The sequence below is a fragment of the Arctopsyche grandis genome, chromosome 4 (genome assembly GCF_051622035.1).
Source record: "Arctopsyche grandis isolate Sample6627 chromosome 4, ASM5162203v2, whole genome shotgun sequence".
Lineage (NCBI taxonomy): Eukaryota > Metazoa > Arthropoda > Insecta > Trichoptera > Hydropsychidae > Arctopsyche > Arctopsyche grandis.
Window position 1 is genome coordinate 30,488,267 of NC_135358.1, and position 20,545 is coordinate 30,508,811.

Consider the following 20,545-nt stretch of genomic DNA (forward strand, 5'->3'; position numbering starts at 1 on the left):
TAATTAGGTAGGTAGTTTTTACCATTTTTTTCATATTAAACAATGAAATATAAATATTTAATTAAATATACATATTTAAAAAGTATTTGAAAAAAATTCGACCGTGTGTGGATTGAACATAGGACCGACACATTTTTTTTTATTTTTATTTATTTAATAATTTAATATGCCGACTGCCATACGATACGCATGATATTTCAGCGGGTACAACACGTTTCTACATAATAGTCAATAATTATGCAGATTCGATAAATCAAGAAGTAATTTATCAATAATGCTGGCTACATTGAAAGAAGCAGATAATGGATTTGTAACAAAGGAGCTTCTTTTTCTACAAACTCAAAGAAACACAGTTGAGATCTTTTTGTTTTGGGATTTTTTTTCCTCTTTCAGATTCATCAGTAAGTTCATCTTCAAACTCCAATTAAAATAAATCAGTATTTTTTTAGATTTTTATTTAATATTTGACGATCCCCATAAGCCTCTTTTAGCCCCCCATTCCATATAGGAGTCGTAATACACATACATATAACATGTATGTAGATTGAGAAGCGTATAATTTATGTCGTCAAGCTTCTGCCTATCACCGAGAGTTGGATATTTGTGCTCCAGGTCGATCGTTTCCTATCAGAGTTTGCCAATTTCTCTGATTTCATTGTTGAAACGGTTCCCGATTAAAATTGGCTAAAAACCTTTCCTACCTACTATGTCACCACTATTTGAGTATGATTAATGTACAATAAAATGTATGTAAAATTCATAGATGTCTCGCTAATTTGCGAGTTTTCAGTGTCTCGTAATTCAACGACATGTAATAAAAATGCTGCATTGTTTGTTTATTGGAGTTTACCTGTAAGGCCTTCCGGGTATACATGTAAAAAATAAATAAATAAATTTATAATTTATACGTATACATATGTAGGTACATACAGCAGCAGTCACATAAAACGGAACGCTTAAGCGAAACATGTTTTTGCGTGAAATTTCGGTAATCTTATATAAAACCGAAACCGAAAGTCATTTAAATGATAGGTTGTACCATAGTGCATTCGTGTAACACCAAACGAAAAAAAAAAGGTGATTAAAATGAGTTGGGGAGAAATTTAATGGAGGGCAGATTTTACGACCTTGCGTTGACTTCATATGTATGTACTTTTTATATTATAAATGTGTATATATTAAAATAAATTATACTTTGAAATTGTTGCTATTTTTATATTGGTTTATATATAATTTAATACCTCTTTCCCTTCTACCATATTCTTTAATTTTTTTTATTTTTTCACAATTTTCATCTGGTAACAAATAATAGTTAGTAAATTAGAAATTGTATTTAATTTAGTGTACAATATTATTATAATTTAATTTAATTTATTAATTTTAGTAACTATACACACTTACGAACTTACACAAGTTCATATTTGATTTTTTAAAATTCCGAAATATTTAGCGGTGACATCTTCAGTAGCTTTCCAAAATCCTTTCGAACGAGCAGTTTTTAATTCAAACTAGATTCTTCAATTAAAACTTCCAATATACAGAAGATCGTTTAAAACTTGCAATACACATACGAATATAAAAATAAATAATAAAAAAAGTGTGTAATACACATAAAATACCAATTTGTATGTGTATTAAACACAAAAAACACAGAAATTTAACAATAAATATATCATACATATTAAATACACATAAATCTCATATCACATTTCAAATAGCACACGTATCACAGATTATAGTACAAACGCTTTTTTTTTATTAAAAAAATAAGTTTTTTCTTTAAATATGCAAAATTATACTGCAATCTCAATTATTCGACAATTAGACGGCATTTACATTGCTTTGATCCACAGCGTTGCATCCGGAACATTATTGTCACATTGTGTTGCGTTTGCAGTTACATATATCGGCGACATATCAAACTGTTCGATCATTCAGCTGAAGTCCGTCCGACCAACTGAAAGTATGAAGTTAAAGTGTTGAAAATGACTGGAGTACTGTTCGTGGTCACCGTGCCCAAGGCAGAGCACGAGGAACAACTCCAGAAGAAGGAGAAGGAACAACCAGCTCAAACCTCAAAACAGGAGACCCAAAACTCAAACGATATTGAAAGTGTTTACATCCATCAGTTCAACAGAGGCTTTGTCGACGACGATGAACCCAAGAAGTCTGCTAAAGAAGTCAAAGATGCTGAATCATTGCCCGCTGAAAAGGTTTCGTATCAAATATTTATCATAGTTTATTAATGTTATTTCAATCATGATGATGATGATGATGATGATGGTCGTGCATAATGAATATATGTACATTGAATCTGCGTTGTTAACAATATTGTAAACTTTGAACACAATGTATTTTTTTTAATCATTGTACTGCACAATAAGCTTATTAATTATTAATAATTTTTGCCCATACGATCATCAGTCGCAATGATCTTTTTTATTCGGACTTTATTGTTATCGACAATGCAATGTCATCGTTTCCTATTTGTGCCTAGTTCAATGCGAAATCATTTGTCGAATGTTTTGGAATATACATACGTACAAGGATAAATCAAATGAATGCTATTTATATTGTTTTTTTTTCACTAGCGGAATTACAATCAAATTCGCTTGGTAATTACTTAATTAATTGAAGTTAAATCTATTATTGCTTTGATTCCATTTGAATATGGTTGTAATACTAGAAAGTTTCAAATACTTATTGAATTTATGTAAGTAAACTGTTGCATTAAGTATAACGCACTTTTTCTTTTTGATTTTTAAATGCTTTTTATTATTACTATATTATGTCCACAATACATCTTATATATATTTTAATAGCTACTGATCTACTGATCATTTTCTATTTTGCAATTTTAATTTTAATTTCGTTAGTAATCATAGTATTATATTATTCTAATGTTAATGTACAGTATAATAGGAAATAGAGCTCAAAAGCCTATTTACAATTCTTATAAATGCTCATAATACATCTAATTGTACATAATATTAATGAAAGACTCTCTAAAGTCGACGATCTAAAGCAGATTGTGTTTAAGTAATCTGTGTTGTATAATGCACTTGGATAAGTATGAAACATTGTAAATATGTATTCTTGGCTTAACGAGGTTAGTTACTTAATTAATTGAATTACCAGAACGCAAAACTATTGAATCTTTACTAAATTAGAATATGGCAATATTTTTTGTTAGCTTACTCTCGTTTAACCACTTCATCGCCATAAGCGCACCGGTGCGCGCTCTTTCGTATTTAAGGCTGTGACTCTAAATTAATTTTGATTTCTTTACAGTGACATCTAAAAATATACTGTGATACTAATGAAATTGAAAAAAGTCAATATTTTTCGTTGGTTTGTGGTATATTCAAGAGGTAGTGTGAGGGGTTGGCACTAAACACATATAATAAAAAAATCGAATCGGTTTCTACAAACGCGTGGCGATTAAGTGGTTAGGAGATATAATAATTTTAAAAATGCGCAATTTTTACATATTTTTGGCTTTTGCCGTCTTTAATTCAAAAACTTATAATTTTGTGCCAAAAGTGAGTACTGAAATCAATAGTGAGATGTTTTTTCTATTGAGTGTAATTTTTTATTGCTCTGAAAAATTATAATTAAATATCAAGCGAATTTTATAAGTCAAAAATATGCTTTTTTCCGTAATATTATGAGCTAATTTGTTAATTTTTCACTTTATCGCGTTTATAAAGGATTAGTTTTTTATGTCAATAGTTTTTGTTTTATCTAAACGTACTAATTCAAGCGGTAAATTATTTTAAATTGAGTTTTAAAAAAATGCACACAAATGGATGATTCAAGAGCTAGATGAAGACCGGAGAGCGCATCACTCCATCTCACTCGCTCACACTCGCTAGCTCGCATTTACGATCGATGAGCTATAAAATTAATTAAAGTAATTTAAAATCATTTACCGCTCAAAAAACCAACTCTTATAAACGTGATAAAATGAAAAACTTATATACCATTGTACATATTATTGAAAAAAATACTTTTTTGAAGTTTAAAATTCGCTAGATAATAAATAATATGCATTTTAAAGCAATAATAAATTACAATTAATATAAAAAACATTTGACTATTGATTCCAATACTCACATTTGACACAACAATACTAGATTTTGAGTTGAAGGCGGCAAAAGTCAAAAGTTATTTATTTCTTAGAGTTACATGGGTAGCTGACATAGTGAAACGAATGGTACCTACAATTTTTTTAAAGTACACAAAGAAAACTAGAAGTAAAATGCCTAAAATAAATATGTATATGAGTTTTATTCAGGATATACATATTTTATTTTATTTTATTTTTATTTTTATTTTACATATATACCAGGAAGGCCTTACAGGTAAATCCCAATGCACCTTCCTGGCCAATTACAAATACAAATGCAGCATTTTTTTATTATAAGTCGTTGAATTGCGAGACACTGAAAAAACTCGCAAATTAACGAGACATCTATGAATTGTACATAAATTTTTATTGTACATCCATCAAATTTCAAATAGTGGTGACATAGTAGGTAGGAAGGATTTTTAGCCAATTTTTTTTCCGGGAACCGTTTCAACAATGAAATCAGAGAAAATTGGCAAACTCTGATAGGAAACGATCAACCTGGAGTCACAAATCCAGGTCTGACCAACAGCATACTCTGAAAAATTCATTTTCATTCTGGGATAGAACCCGGCACCTTCTTGACGGTAAGCAGAAGCTTAACGTCCGAGCTATGCTGCTGGCTATGTATGTATGTATGTACATAGAAGAATGAAAACATCCATTATGTGTACAACGGCGCGACAAGATGCGACGCGGTGCGACACGTTCTACTTTAAACCAAATAAATGATGACATGAGAGAGGAAATGAAATTCCCAACACGTCAAACCGAACATGTTAAGACTCACTTATTTAAATTCTCTGACATTACAATCCTCACCTTGAAAACTCTATTGTTTCAGTGATATGGGACTAGTTTCAATTGAAAGGAAGGTGGAGAGATACATATAAAGACATAAAGTAGTGAATTTTCCTCTGCACATTAATTGCGTCGCGGAAAATGCATACCATGTCAGTCCACGATGTACACGACATTGCATGTCAAAACGACATTTAATGTCAAATTAACATCTCTAAAATAGCTCGCATGGCCAGTGCCGGCCTTACACCCTATGGCGCCCTCGGGCAATTTTTTTAAGCGCCTCTAAAAAATTGTGACAAATTATTTTGATACATTGTAGACCGGAAATAAGTTTCAATTTCAAAAAATCAATTTAAGTTTCGCCTTTGGCACTCTAATCTAAAAAAATTTAGGGTCTTTGGCGCCCGAATTTTAAATTTTAAAGCGCCTCGGTGCATGGAGTGGCGCCCCAAAATACTTTACCCCTCGGGCGCTGCCCGACCCAGCCCCCCTGTAAAACCGGCACTGCGCACGACCAAATCAGGGTTCGCCCGGCAAATCAAACGTCAAATGGGTTGCCAGTAACAAAAATAAAATTTGACGTTTCAGTGAAATCAGTGAAATCATGAATCATTTTCACCGGGTATAGTTCAGTGAAATCATATCCAATTACATTTTCACTGGCCCCTATCAGTGAAATTATAATTTTTGACAGTTGGATGGGTTCGGTGATTACTGGTCACAAATTACTCGTCCCAAAGTCACTAAAATCTCTATAACGGAACATCTGGCAGCCGAAAAGTCCATCATACTAACGATAACTGTCATAGTAACGAGAACTTGAGTGCCAAATATTGTGTATTCGCAAATATTTTCATGGCAAAAATTGTCTTTGTGACCACCCCAATGTGACGAATAGTCCAATTACCGTTGGATGATAGCGCGTAGCCCCGCTCCTGTCCATTCCCACTCTTCTCATGGTCCACACAGCGTAATATCCATCCAAATACAACGTAATATCTTAGCAGCCAACAATTATGTATTTAAGGTTAGGTTGTTAAGTTAGGGTTGGTTTTATTAATTTACGATTAAGTTGTTAGCTGCTAGTCAAATTTAATTTTTGTTACTGGTGTAGGCGGGGTACTGTGTGTTGACCGTATCCCAGCCTAACGAAACACTGTTGTGCTTGTTTTTATAAAGTTTTATTGTTTGTCTATGGTTGTACAAAGGTATTATTTTTGGGCAAAAGTATGTCGTTCAGCGGTCTCTGGATATGGTAGAGTGTCGCTGGCTCGGCATTCAGCTATGTTCAGAAGGTCTCTGGATGCGGCAGTGTGTTGCTGGCTCGTTGTTCGGCTATGTTCGGAAGGTCTCTGGATACGGCAGTGTGTTGCTGGCTCGTTCGGCTGGTTGATCTTCCAAATCTGCGTAGTGTAGTGGTGGCAGGTCAGGAGCTGGTCGACTGGTCTGGTGCTGTGTGTCGACGCTTGCTGCTGTGGGTCGACTGGTCTGGTGCTGTGTGTCGACGCTTGCTGCTGTGGGTCGACTGGTCTGGTGCTGTGTGTCGACGCTTGCTGTTGTGGGTCGACTGGCGTTGTTTGGGTTGTACCTCCTTTTATAGTGTTTCTGGAATCACCTGACCCATGGTGGTGGTTGTTGATGCGTAAGCGAGGAATGTGCTTTTGTCGAGGGGTAGAATTTTCTGGAACGATTGGCGCCGTTCCGCTCGATGTAGTTTAATGGCGGCGGTGTGCTTCGACCGTTTTGGTTCCGCTCGACTGGTAGGGGCGTTCCGCTTGAGTTTAGTTTAATGGCTGCAGGTGTGCTTCGACTGGTTTTGTTCCGCTCGAGTGTGAGGGGTGGAACATTCTCGAAGGATTTGGCACCTTTCCGCTTGAGTTTAATATAATGGCTGCAGGTGTGCTTCGACTGGTTTTGGGAATGTATTCTGCGTCGCAGTAAATGTTTTGATGAATGTGACGAGATTCCCACACTGGCAACCCATTTGACGTTCGATTTGCCGGACGAAACTCGATTGGGTCGTGCGAGCCATTTTAGAGAGGGGCACTCTTTTTATTTGCAAGGCGAAATGTTTTAGAGCCGGTTATTCACATATAATGTCGTTATAAATGCCTAATTTGTTTGGAAATAGGGCTATTTTGCCGGGCCGATAAATGGTACCCATTAAAAAATTGTGATCTGATTTGAAACCACTTCTACTCTTCAGGTCGCTTTGATCTCTTGCCGACACGCGGGAGTTAATCTAGAGGAGTTTAATCATCAGATCGAAGCGATGACAGCTAGCTATTCAAACATGACTTTCTACCGCCCCTCACAACTCACAGGCTAAACAGTTACTTTTTTCACTATTTTTCAGGTTCTTTCTGAAGTCTTAGCCGCCTTGCACATAAAAGACGCCTGCTGGAGCTCGTCGCGCGATGACAAGCACTGGCAAGCGATGTTCAGCGTGCTGGGTCGTGCTCGGGGTGAGCACGCGCTCAGGACTTTGCGCGATGCAGGACTTGGCGAGCGTTCGTGCACGGCTCTGAGCGTGCTGCCTTGCGCGCTGCACTATCGCCAGTACCAGAACCAGCCCAAACACCTACCAGAAGAAGACGACGATAAGAAGTCCACGTGGAGTGCTTTCGTGAGGTCTGTGCGAGCTCGCCAAACTGTGGCTCAGGTGATCCAGCAGGTGAAAGCGGAAGCAGCTCTCACTTTCGACTTCCTGTTCCTTTTGGTGGTGGCTGCTTTTGTGGCTGCTATGGGTCTCGTCGAAAACAGTACTGTCTTCCTTGTCGCCAGCATGCTCATATCACCTCTCATGGTCAGTATTATCTTTTTAAGATTTCAATATATTTTGTTAAGACAGATATCTCATTGTACACTTTGGGTTTTTACTTTATCTACATATGTACGTTTTAACAATAGATGAAGTTTTGTGATCATGCGAAAATTCGAACTCGAGATTTTGACTGATTCGAACTCAGAATCAATTACTGATCAAGTTTTCATGATCTAGAAAAAATGTGTGTGTGTGTTTTGGGGATTTTTTGAACACCGTTAGTCCTATCGAACTAAAGCTTAGTATCAGTTACTGAAATTCTTATTGACACGATGTAAATTTTTTTCAAATTTTTAAGTTGACCGGAAATGGTACCTCCCCTTATAGGTGCCCTCTTTTTTTAAGTTTTTGAATTCAATTATCTCAAAAACCGCTAACTAAATCGGATTAAAAAATTTTTACATGTAATAGAAATAATAATTTTTATAACCTTATATTTTTTAAATATTTTTATCTGAACCGGAAGTAATACTTTTACTCCGGTTTTTTATGTTTTTCTCAGAAACCTTTTGGTTTATTGAACTGAAATTGCATATCTAAAAGTTTAAGCGTAATGCCAAGTTATGTATAAAATTTGGTAAGCATACCTCAACCGGAAGTGGCAGTTTACTCTTGTTCGATTTTTTTTAAACTTAAAGTCCTTAGCAGTTGAGTAACGATGATTATTTTCAAAAATATAGTCTGGGCTTTTTTCGAAAGAATTTACATATCGATGGCTTGGTGCACAGATATTGTTCGTCCATTTTTGATATTGTATCGAATTTCAAGGTAATTTTTGTATACCACCTAAATTACCTAAATTTCAAAATTACCACCTAAATTACTAAATTTCAAGGTAATTTATTTCATTTATACCACCTAAATTACCTTGAAAGGAAAAATCTGAATTATTCCAGCATCTACAAACTTAAAATTCGATACGAATTCAAAAATGGACATACAATATCTGTGCACCAAGCTATCGATATATATTATACTGGAAAAACGGGGAATTCTTAGATGGTATATACCTACATATATATATATATATATATATATATATATATATATATATATATATATATATATATATATATATATATATATATATATATATATATATATATATATATATATATATATATATATATATATATATATATATATATATATATATATATATATATATATATATATATATATATATATATATATATATATATATATATATATATATATATATATATATATATATATATATATATATATATATATATATATATATATATATATATATATATATATATATATATATATATATATATATATATATATATATATATATATATATATATATATATATATATATATATATATATATATATATATATATATATATATATATATATATATATATATATATGTAGGTATATATTACTGGATGTGAATCTTGGATATTGAACGCCAAGTTACTACACAAAGTCCAATGTACTCAAAAAAGTATGGAACTTTGTATGCTTGGCATAACGAGGAAAGACAGTGTACCGAATTTCAAGGTAATTTATGTATACCACCTAAATTACCATGAAAGGAAAAACCTGAACTATCACAGCATCTATAAACTTAAAATTCGATACAAATTCAAAAATGGACATACAATATACATATGTGCACCAAGCCATCGATATATATTATACTGTAAAAATGGTAAATTCATAGATGGTACCTATATTTACCTACATATTCATACATATGTATGTTACTGAATGTGAAACTTGGACAAGTTGAACCCCAAGTTGCTACACAAAGTCCAATGCACTCAAAAATGTATGCAACGTTGTATGCTTGACAAAACGAGGAAATGTCTATGTGAAATAAATAAAATATCTATGTATGTACATATGTCCAGTAACCCTCCTCCCCATAGATGATTCGTTACAGTGCGGAACTTACATATACATATGTTGTGTTTTGGAGAGGCAATCAACTTTTCCAACTATTAAACAGCAAATGCTTATAGTTTTTAGGCTAAGTTCTGGGTCTAAAATATTTTGAAGTTTCTGGAGAAATATGTCAGTGGCAATGATTAATAATATTCCTTTCCTTTATTGCTGCTTAAAGTGGAAGAGGGACTGCCAGTCGTGTGGCGCAGTGCAACTGGTCACATCACTGAACTAATAATGAGCTGATAACAATTATACAAAACTAAAGCTAACTGCCCGTAGCCCTCTAATTATACATATGTTGCGTAGGGGTGGGTGGAGGATCCAAATAAAAGGCCAAAGTCGCTTCACAGCATTTATTGGGTGATTAAAGAGATCCACGCACTACCAGTGCTCCGTCCAGAATGCCTTCATATGGCCTAAGTACCTGCTTATAAAAGGCAGGTCGCTCATTGTATCTTCCTCGACGCGTTTGTTTACCTATTGTTATAGTCACGTATCAGATACGCAGTCCCACGGTCTTGGCATGCAGTCCCATGCTTTTGCGCTGTCAGTTCTGAGAACTCTAGCTGGAAGTGACCGAATGCCGTTACCGACCACTAAGTCCATTCGGGGGTCTCCATTGCTACCCGACAGCACTTAAGCCTGAAGATAATCCTCGAAAACCGATTATAACGGCGGATCATTTTAGCATATGCTACAATATAATATACATAATACATTAAAGTGGGGTGTGGCCATAACAATATGACGATTGTCCAGTTTCCCTTATTGAATTTTATTTCTAGGGTCCGATAACTGCTGGCACATTCGGCACCGCTATCAGGGATCGTCAACTCTTCAAAATGGGCGTTGTCCACGAGCTCTGCGGCTTGTTCCTGGCCCTCTTCATCGGCTTCCTCTTCGGTCTGATTGTGTGCACCATCGACGAGTCCTACGGCCAGGGAAACTGGCCCACCGAAGAGATACTCTCCAGGTACTATCAATACGACCAACATAATCTGATGAATTATCAGAATTGATGTTTGCATTAACTTGGTTATCGTTAATCAGTAAATAACGCCTAGATGTGACGTTCGTTCTTTGTGGGTTGGTGTTCTTATCGCAGTTCCCTCTGGAGCAGCCGTGGCCATTTCGGTCCTATCTGACAACACAGCATCTCTAGTAGGTGTTGCCATATCAGCTTCTCTTCTGCCACCTGCAGTCAATGCTGTAAGTTTTAAACTATTCAATTTCGTATTCAATATCTTAAATACTGGGGCTATTATTTTATTTTCAGGGTTTGCTTTGGGGTATGTCTTTAATACACTTGGTATACTTGGACGATGATACCAAATTCAATGATGTAGTCAAAACGAAAATGTACTCTGATAATCCAGCTGTCGAATTAGCTGTGGATGGTTTGATCAGTTTGGGTTTGACTTTGATCAACATACTTTGCATTTACTTTGCTGGAATATTCGTCTACATAGTGAGTCTGATTTTGCAACGATTGAATATGATGAGAAATCGTATATCTAATGTGTTGTCCCAATTTTAGATTAAAGAAGTAGCTCCGGTGAACTCTCCAGATGTGGAGTTTTGGAAACATGATATCAAAGCAGCAAGGGATTTCAACAAGACTCTTTCAGATGATTTGAAGTCTCACACTTTACAAGAACAAGAGATCATCACCAAAAGTATGGAGTGTTTTCCGGCAGATTCTGATAGTTATGGGTACCTCAATTGATACTTTTTTAAATGCAATTTGTTTTATGTTATGTAGAGAGAAAATAAAATAAAATAAAATAAAAATACCAGGGCCGTAGAGAAAAAATCTGAGCTCCGGTGCAAATTTTAAAATCCGCCCCCCCCCCCCCAAACCCTTTGACCCATTTTAGTAAAAACAAATTTTTCAAAATATGTAAAAAAAAAAGTGATGTGGGTATTTCAATTAATATCGTTGCTAATTAATAAAAATATATTTCATATTAATTTATAAACACTACAGTGAAACAAATGAAATTAATTAAATACAAACAACAATAAAGTATAACAACCAGAGAAATGTTATAATAATAGAAGTGGCTTTAGGCATTATAGAAAAATAAAAATGAATTCGTAAACGACAAATATTATTAATTTAAAAACTAACTTTGATTTGAAATATTCTAATTCCAGTCTACCGTTCGCAAATGTACAGCAAAATTTTAACATGTTTGAATAACGCATTTTCCTAAGGTCGAAAGACAAACGGATACTTTTAACGATTAAAATCAATCATTAATGCTTAAACCGGCCCAGGGTTATTTCACTAATTTGTTTTGGATATTGTGACGAGGGAACTGACCATTCTGAACACCAGAACGGATTTTTCCCTAAATTTTATTATGCCGTAAGTAGTAGTAAATCCGTTACACGAAAACAGTTATACCATTTTGCTTAGTGTCCAAAAACCCTAAGAGTATAAAAGCCAAATAATGCTTTTATACTTTTGCCAAAAATGTACATATTATTTTCCAACCCTTCACCCTCCCCCCCCCCCTCTCGTCGGCCCTGGTTATGACTTACTTGATCTGTTTCAATATTGTAGAATTAACTGTTGCCAAGATGAACTGTATGAGAGGCTAAATCGTATGAGAGGGAACCACATGACTTGGTCTCCAAGACAAGCCGTCATACGAAGAGCTTCTGCAAAAGAATTGCGTGGATTATACAGGCAATTCAGTGATGATTTCTTGACAAGGAAACCGAGATTGTAAGTTCTTTTGAATGATCGATGACTTGCTTTCCTATTTAAAAGTAGTTAGAATGTGTTTTTGCAACTCTTTATCTCCTATCAACGATTCTTGAATTATTGTTATATTACATTATTCAACTTCAAATACCTCTCCTATTGAAGGTCGATCCACTATAGATAAAGATTTTTAATATGTCCAATACTGTTTGATGTAACAGGCCATTTACTTATCAAACTTAAGCTGTTTATATACATACATACATATGTATATGTTATAAAAAGCGACTTTATCATAAGACATATAGTTCATTATCACAAGAGATATCCTAGTGAGTAATACAGCTCAATGTTTTAGATTGAGGTTTGTCATAAGCTTCATCGTGAGTTCGTAATTCATTTTGGGTAGTTTGTTTTGTTCACGATTTGAACACGTTGTGTGCTTTGTTAAAAAAAACGATCTGCTCGAATAGTATATACATAGGTATAATGTCAAATATTTATAAATTCCTATTAATTAAACATGGTTTTTTCGTTTTATATTTTCTAGGAGTTTCCCGGTCAATCAACTGCCTGGATATAAGAGGCTGAGTGAAGAAACAGTTTCGACGTCCACGGAAAACCCAGTGGAAGTTTCCTCGCAGACTTTACCGTCAAAATTCACAGTAGTGCGTGTGGACGAGATTAAATTTGATAACAAAGAATAATAATATGATAATTTAAAATTAATTGTAACGTGTTTTTGTGTGTTTCGTACTGTGCTCTTATTATTTTTCTAAAATAACAATACCGATTCTTTCGCACTTTGCTTTTATCTTCAATTACAAATTAGATTTATAGTCGTTAAATAGTGTTAAGTGGATACGTCAATTAACGAGTCGCTTAGTTCCGCTCAAATACATTCATATAGTATCAATAGTAGTCATCGATACATCATCTTCGAAATGTCCGGTGTTGTGTTCGTCGTCTGTATTCCATCTGCTAATTACGAACAAAGACTTAGACGTGGCTATGGTGAATTTCCTGAAAACGATCCAAATTTTAACGGTGTTGATAATAATCTTCTGCATGTGGGAGTCAGTTTAAGGGATAAAAATCAACAAAGGATACCGATGACGTTCAATCAAGATGAAAGACGTTCACTCGGAGACTTTTTTCCCGTTGAGAGAGGAGAATCTTTACCGCTGGAAAAGGTTAGTGTTCAAATTTGATCATTATAATAGTTAAATACCAAAATTTTATTGTTTATTTGCATTTTTTAGATACTAGAAAGACTTTTGAAAAAATTGGAAGTTGAACATGTTGTCTGGTTTCCGGATAAAGAAGGCAATTATTTTGAAGTGTTCTTTCCAGTCGCATCTGGTGATCCTTGTGAAAATGTGCTACATTGCCTCACTGAACTTGGAATAGGAAAAAAATTGAATTCCGTAGTTAGGTATTATATGTAGTATTGCTTGCCTTTAAATTTTACTTGAATCTTGGAAATGTTTACTTCATATGAGATTTTTACAGTGTGTTGCCGTGTAGTGTTGTTTATTCATCTTTAAAAACTGAATCTGAAAAAGAAGAGGTTATACTGTAAGATTTCACATATATTTTTTGGTTTAATTATGCTTGCAACAGAGCAGATGGCTGAAAATCTTTACTACGCACTATTTTTTCTGTCAAAATGAGGATTAAAATCAATAATCAAAAGTTTTTAGTTTAAATTTTCTCGTTTACTATTGGATTGGATTATTTAATAGTTTACTACCTGCACCCACTATAATAAAATTCCAGCCTTTTAACCCTTTGAATGCTGACCAACGCCGGTCGGTGTTTTGCTGACAAGTCCAAGGGCCTGCAAAGCCCCGATAGGCGTTGTATATTGAGCATGTACAAAGTAAACAAGAATACTACCTGGGTCGTGTAATCCGTGTCAATGTTTACACATAAAAACTGGTTTACACCGGAATTTCTGAATTTATAACCATAGCAGAATTACCCGATGGAATTCTAAAACTGCTTAGTATTTTAGATTGTGGCTTGGAATTTAGATTGTGAGCATTACATTTTAACAACAATGAAGAAGATGAACTAGTTTTGGAAAAATACATTCATTAATAGACTCCTTTTGTTTATTTTATATTGTTGCAAGATATATTAGAGAGTCTAAACACACCTTTACAAAACTCGAAATCCTCGGTGGTAGTTATCTAGGGTAGTGATCTAGAGTTTGTTTGGATTAGCTACAATTTTCAACAGAAAAGACGTCAGCACTCAAAGGGCTAACCCTAAAAGAGTATTACTTGAACGTTCTTTTAACAACTAAAAATTTAACAAAATGCTTTTCTCAACGTATCTGGGATAAGCCATTCGTCTAATTCTACTAGACTAATGACTTCTACTAGAATCCGTGGATCCAAACTAGTAGTTGATTTAGATTTTTGGTTTTCTGGTCTGTTGTCATGAAAATTTGCCGTCCGGTATAATTGATTTTTATGTTATTTACAATCTAAAACATTTTAAACTTCAGGCGCAACACTGAAGAAAGAAAGCAATGGAAAAGTTTTGTAGAATCCATCAGATCCAAATTAACTGTAAAGCAAGTGGTCGATGGAGTGCGAAGCGGTGGAAAAATGTCCTTTGATTATCTTCTTCTAATCGTGACCGCAGAGTAAATGACCTTATCGTCATAGAATTAAAATAAAAACCGTTGATTTTTTCATATTAATCTCGATCGACATTTATATTTGCAGTTCTTTGGCCGCTTTGGGTTTAGTAGAGAACAATTCACCGAACATAGTTGCGGCCATGTTGGTTTCCCCACTCATGGGACCTGTCATGTCGATCACTTTCGGAACTATAATATCTGACAGGAGTCTTCAAAAATCTGGTTTGTACAGTTTGGTAGTCGGAATGTTCGTATCTTGCCTTTTCGGATTTATCTTCGGTCTGATATTGGGTACTACGGAAATGCCATGGGGATTCGGAGATTGGCCTACGGAGGAAATGAAAGGAAGGTAAAATAATTTATGTAATATTTTAAGCCGGAGTACTTTCATTTGTATGTGGCTTTCAACATAATTATATTTTTTAGAGGAAATGTTAGATCACTTTGGATGGGAGTTTTGTGGGCTTTGACTTCAGGATCTGGAGTAGCCGTTGCATTACTCCAAGGAAGTGCTGGACCTCTGATCGGCGTTGCTATATCTGCTTCGTTATTACCACCTGTCGTCAATTGTGTGAGTAATTTAAATTAAAAATTTTACTCCCATTTCATGTATGATCAATGATCATGTTGATATTTACATCAGGGACTTTATTGGGCATTGGCTTGCATTTGGCTGATTTACAAGGATGTAAAGATACCACATATAAAAGGAGAAGCTTACACTGGCAACAGTTCTTACGTGCCATTGTATTCAGACTACATACCAATCGAATTTGCAATCAATGGTTCGATTTTATTTAATATATAATTCTGATTCTTCCCGAATAGTTCTCTTGAATTCATTCGAAATCTTTCAGGGATCGTCAGTGCGTGTTTGACTGTTGTGAACGTCATTTGTATATTTATAACAGCAATATTGGTTCTGAAGATCAAAGAAGTTGCAGCACCTTACACTTCCAGTCCAGATTTGCAAAGGTTTTGGCAGCACGATCTGAAATTGGTTAGAGAGGGCAATAGATCCAGTATGAGAGCTGCCGAAGAGGCTGAAAGACGAGAGTAAATATAATTATCAATCGTATATCTTATCTAGTATTTGACACGGATTAACTTTAATCAACTTTTAGGTATATGATGGATGACTTAGAAACTGAAGATCTCGGAGAAAAGTTGGATGAAGCTGTAAGGGAAGCCATCGATGATGACACGTTCCGAAAAGTTCAACGTGTCAGCTATCAAACTCACGGTCTCGACGATGTAAGTCCAATAAAAGTACTTTTAATAGATTAATTTTTGAAATGTAAACTGATAGTTGGTGCATTGTTAAAATGACACTATTGAGTCACACTGTAGTTTGATAATTTGTTCAATTTGTATTAATTAACGATATATGTATAAAGGGCAATCAATTTTCACACATGGATGCAGGAATCAGAATTGAGTCAAGTGCAGATTTAATGTTACTAGATATAACATACATATTTATTTACTTTTATTTTTTTTATTTTTAATCTTTTAATTTATACCAAGAAGGCCTAACAGGTGACCCCAATGTGCCTTCCTGGCCAGAAACATTTTACATTTGATAGAAATATTATTAGTATTGTAACGTAGAGATTAGGTGGGTGGACCGATGGCTTACGAGCGCTAATCACCTGATCTCTCGTTCGCGCCAAAATGTCCTCGCCGAATGATTGAGCCGTATGCAACGGCCAATGGGATCGCCCCACTCATCGACCAATAGTTTACATGTGTATGTATGTATGTGTGTTGTGCCCAACGGGTATAAATATGGGGCGCTCTCAGCCTGGAGACCATTCCGACCTGGTGCGCCGACGAGAGCACACGAATAAACACCTTCTACAACGCTCCTGCGTCTTTCTCTCCGATTCTGGAAGCCCCCTCTTTACATCCTCGCAACATTATCACATTATCCACAGAGTATCCACATCTACGGTCAAGTTTGTGAATTTGCAGCATTTTAAACAATTCAGCGATATTCGAGATTGCTGAAAACTCGAGATTTTGCTAGAAAATGGGAAGGTTGCCAATTTGTTGGAACCGTTTTAGTGAAAATCAGATAAATTGGCAAACTTTGATAGGAAACGATCGCCCTAGTCATAAATCCAAGGTCTGGCCAACATAAACCAGTGGGATTTTAACTCGTGACTATTCTGTTCAGAGCATTACTATATGTTTACCACTAGTCTATTCTGCTGGTTGTTAATGGCTATGTTCAATGCTGATTTTAGGGGGGGCTGGGTCGGGTGGCGCCCGAGGGCGCCAAATAAGTTAGGGCGCGACTCGATGCGTCAAAGGCGCTTTAAAATTTGAAATTGGAGCGCCAAAAGCCATACAAAATAAAGGCGAAATTTTTGTTATTATAGTTGGTGAAAGGTTGTTATTATAGTTGGTGTTATGTATGCTCTTCCTAAGCTTTTTTATTATAAATCATGCAGATCGCATTTGCATTTTTGATTTTGTGAATGAAACGACGAGAAATGATTATTGCTATTTTTATTAATTGAGTTTTGTAGTAGAATTTCCTTCGGAAAGAAGTAGAGAACTACACAAACAATTGTGAAAGTGCTGCCAGTCGCAGAATACCCACAAATTGTTAATCTCTTTTATTTTGACATTTCAGATAAGTCGACTCTTTTTTAACAATTCGCCAAAAGACCCAGCTTTGAGCAGGACTTCTTCGTTGAACAGAACCTCTTCACTGAACAGAGCCTCCTCGTTGAACATCAAAAGACAAAGCTCGTACAGAACCAGTACCATGGCTAGTGATTTGGCGACGCTTGACAAGATGGTTTCAGCCTTACTCCACACACAACCCAGAGAATCTCATGGCCTCCATCACTTAAGGTCGTTCAGATCTCGCAGGGGATCCAATGTTAGCTCAGGCGCATTAGCGACGATTATGGAAGGCAATGCTTCCCACAGTAGATCGCCTGGTAGTAACAGACAAGGTTCATGGTCTGAAAATATCTTCGAAAGCCCTATAATAAGTAACGTCTTAAATAATTATAGAAATACAACGCAAGCAAGTGGGACTCAAGCTCGAGACCCCTTGATTAACATAACACCACCTAATGATAATGTTTAATGAATTTGAAATCGATTGAAATAAATGTATATGGAATAATATATCAAAAGGTTTGACCAGAGAACTAAGCTTTTAAGTATGTAAATAATAAATTATTTGAAATATTTTTTGTGTAAAGGTGTATTTAACGACTGTAAATAATATACATTAAAATAATCAGTTCAATGTATCGGATAAGAAAATAAGGTTCGAAATTGATATTTCAAGATTTATTTAAAACCGATTTCATTCAAAACGTCCATAGTTCAAACCCAAATATAATACAATCTAAATAAAAAATAAAAAAACAGCCATTATATGTCGATAAAACAAAGTGTCATTTGCAATCGAAAAAGGCAGATATTTATTTCCAGCATTTGCTGTGGTTTGGCATATATGCTTAATCCCTTTTTTGTTAATTCACATTTGAATTAATTCATAATGACTTGTATGAATTAATTCAAAATTAATTTAATTCCTTATTACATATATATAATTCTCATAAAATTTAAATTGTAATATTTTTATATAAAAAAAAGCTTCATAAGATATTTAATTTAAACGGCGAGTTTTATATAAAAATATTGGGAATTCCGAAAATATTTTTCAAATAAAAAAATCTAATTAGATGTTTATTTGTCGTTTCTTCCTTCTTCCTTCGTCACAAAATCATTGACTCTTCTTCAGTAGCGTCGGTAAGCCTGTGTTGGAATTGCGGTCTGCACCAGATAATACCATTTTTGGGGTGACAGCAAATTGGTCAAATTGAAAAACGCTAATTCGACATATTCGTTGTATGACGGTCCTCGAGCGGCTACACGCCTCATTGTAATTTCTGTATATATACAGCTTTCTGTATTTATACAGCTATCGCGAAATTCATCTGGTGCAGCTATATAAATATAGCATCAAATATGAGCCATAATTGGCTTTTGTTCGAATTTTTATTTTTTTCACACTCGCCATAAGATTTCTCCAAAGCGACGAGTGTGCTAAACAGATTAAGAACAGAAGAAAAATATATGACATTAAAAATTCTTACAATAAATAAAAATATAACAGCCAAGTCCACAGTTAACAATAAACTATTAACCCTTTGAATGCTAACCAGCGCCGATCAAAGTTTTTCTAAAAAGTCCATGGGCTTAAAAACGCCGATAGGCGTTGTATTTTTAGCATGTACAAAGTAAACAACAATACTACCCGCTAAGCCTTTCCAGGTAGCATTGAACATGGGTCACGTAATCCGTGTCATTCATTTGTAAACGTTTATAAAGACTGGTTTACACCGGAATTTTTGAATTTATAACCATAGCAGAATTTTCAGATGGAAATCCTTAACTGCTGAGTATTTTAGATTGTGACTTGGCATTTAGATTGTGAGCATTACATTTTAGCAACAATGAAAAAGGTGGAACTAGTTTTGGAAAAATACATTCATTAATAGACTTCTTTTGTTTATTTTATATTGTTGCAAGATATATTAGAGAGTTGGCGAAATTTTCAACGTATCGGTCTTTCAGCCAAAAAGACGTCAGGACTCAAAGGGTTAACTGCTCTAGTTGATCGGATTCCTGAGAAATCAGTGTATATACATACCTAGAGGTAAGAAGGTTAACTGATTCAGTCAGACGGAGATGCAATCCAGAAACAATATGTGAACTTAACTTCTCTTTTGGCGCTTCTATCTCGTAAGTCATTACAATTAACAAATATGAATCTATATATGTATCAGTGGCGTGCGCTGAAATTCTCTCTCTTTTTGTCGTACAGCCTTACTTAATGTGCACGAGCAGGATACAAGAGGAACAGGCTGTTACTCTTGTATCCCGTTCGTGCACATTAAGTAAGGCTGTACGACAAAAAGAGAGAGAATTTCAGCGCACGCCACTGATATGTATATATAAAATTTAATGTCTGTCTGTCTCGTATAGGCTCCTAAACTACTCAACCGATTACGATGGAACTTTCAGGATTTGTTGTATGCATATCCGGGAAGCTTACTGTGATAAAAAAAACCTCTTAATAATAATATTCGTAAATACGATTTTACCGACGCGAAAATTTGAAGCGTCATCGTGTAGTCAGGGCAATGTGTTCGTTGGTAATCACATTACCAGTTGGTTTACGACGACACGGCGTTGAAGAGACGTTAGTTGAGCTCCAACCATTACTTGAAACGGGAACGGGAATGGGAATTGCATGCCTTATTCTGGGGTTTGGTGCAAACGATCGAAAAGCGACAGACAGATTAACTGGATGGCTGTTTTAAACGCAATTCTCGACTTCACGAATGAAAAATTGCACATCAGATGACGAGTAACCTTTCGATGTGCACAGATGCAATTATTAAAATTGAGTTAGATCTTGCTGGCGAGTTTTTAATAATTTAATAAGGAAAAATTCGGAACT

At 35.0% G+C, this 20,545-nt stretch overlaps 2 protein-coding genes across 2 annotated transcripts; both read left to right on the forward strand.

Moving 5' to 3' along the window:
- Positions 1–1,932: 1,932 nt before the first annotated feature.
- Positions 1,933–13,193, forward strand: LOC143910590 (uncharacterized). Its single transcript, XM_077429124.1, has 8 exons — positions 1,933–2,213; positions 7,290–7,739; positions 10,468–10,655; positions 10,747–10,891; positions 10,959–11,150; positions 11,220–11,395; positions 12,252–12,416; positions 12,946–13,193. The coding sequence occupies exons 1-8, from the start codon at positions 1,986–1,988 to the stop codon at positions 13,100–13,102; spliced, it is 1,701 nt and encodes a 566-aa protein (XP_077285250.1). The 5' UTR covers positions 1,933–1,985; the 3' UTR covers positions 13,103–13,193.
- Positions 13,194–13,204: 11 nt separating this feature from the next.
- Positions 13,205–18,423, forward strand: LOC143910589 (uncharacterized). The gene is made up of 10 exons (XM_077429123.1): positions 13,205–13,588; positions 13,658–13,830; positions 13,908–13,973; positions 14,911–15,051; positions 15,134–15,397; positions 15,475–15,619; positions 15,692–15,833; positions 15,906–16,104; positions 16,173–16,302; positions 17,690–18,423. Exons 1-10 carry the CDS (start codon positions 13,340–13,342, stop codon positions 18,152–18,154), a joined length of 1,974 nt encoding a protein of 657 aa, XP_077285249.1. The 5' UTR covers positions 13,205–13,339; the 3' UTR covers positions 18,155–18,423.
- The last annotated feature ends 2,122 nt before the right edge of the window (positions 18,424–20,545 follow it).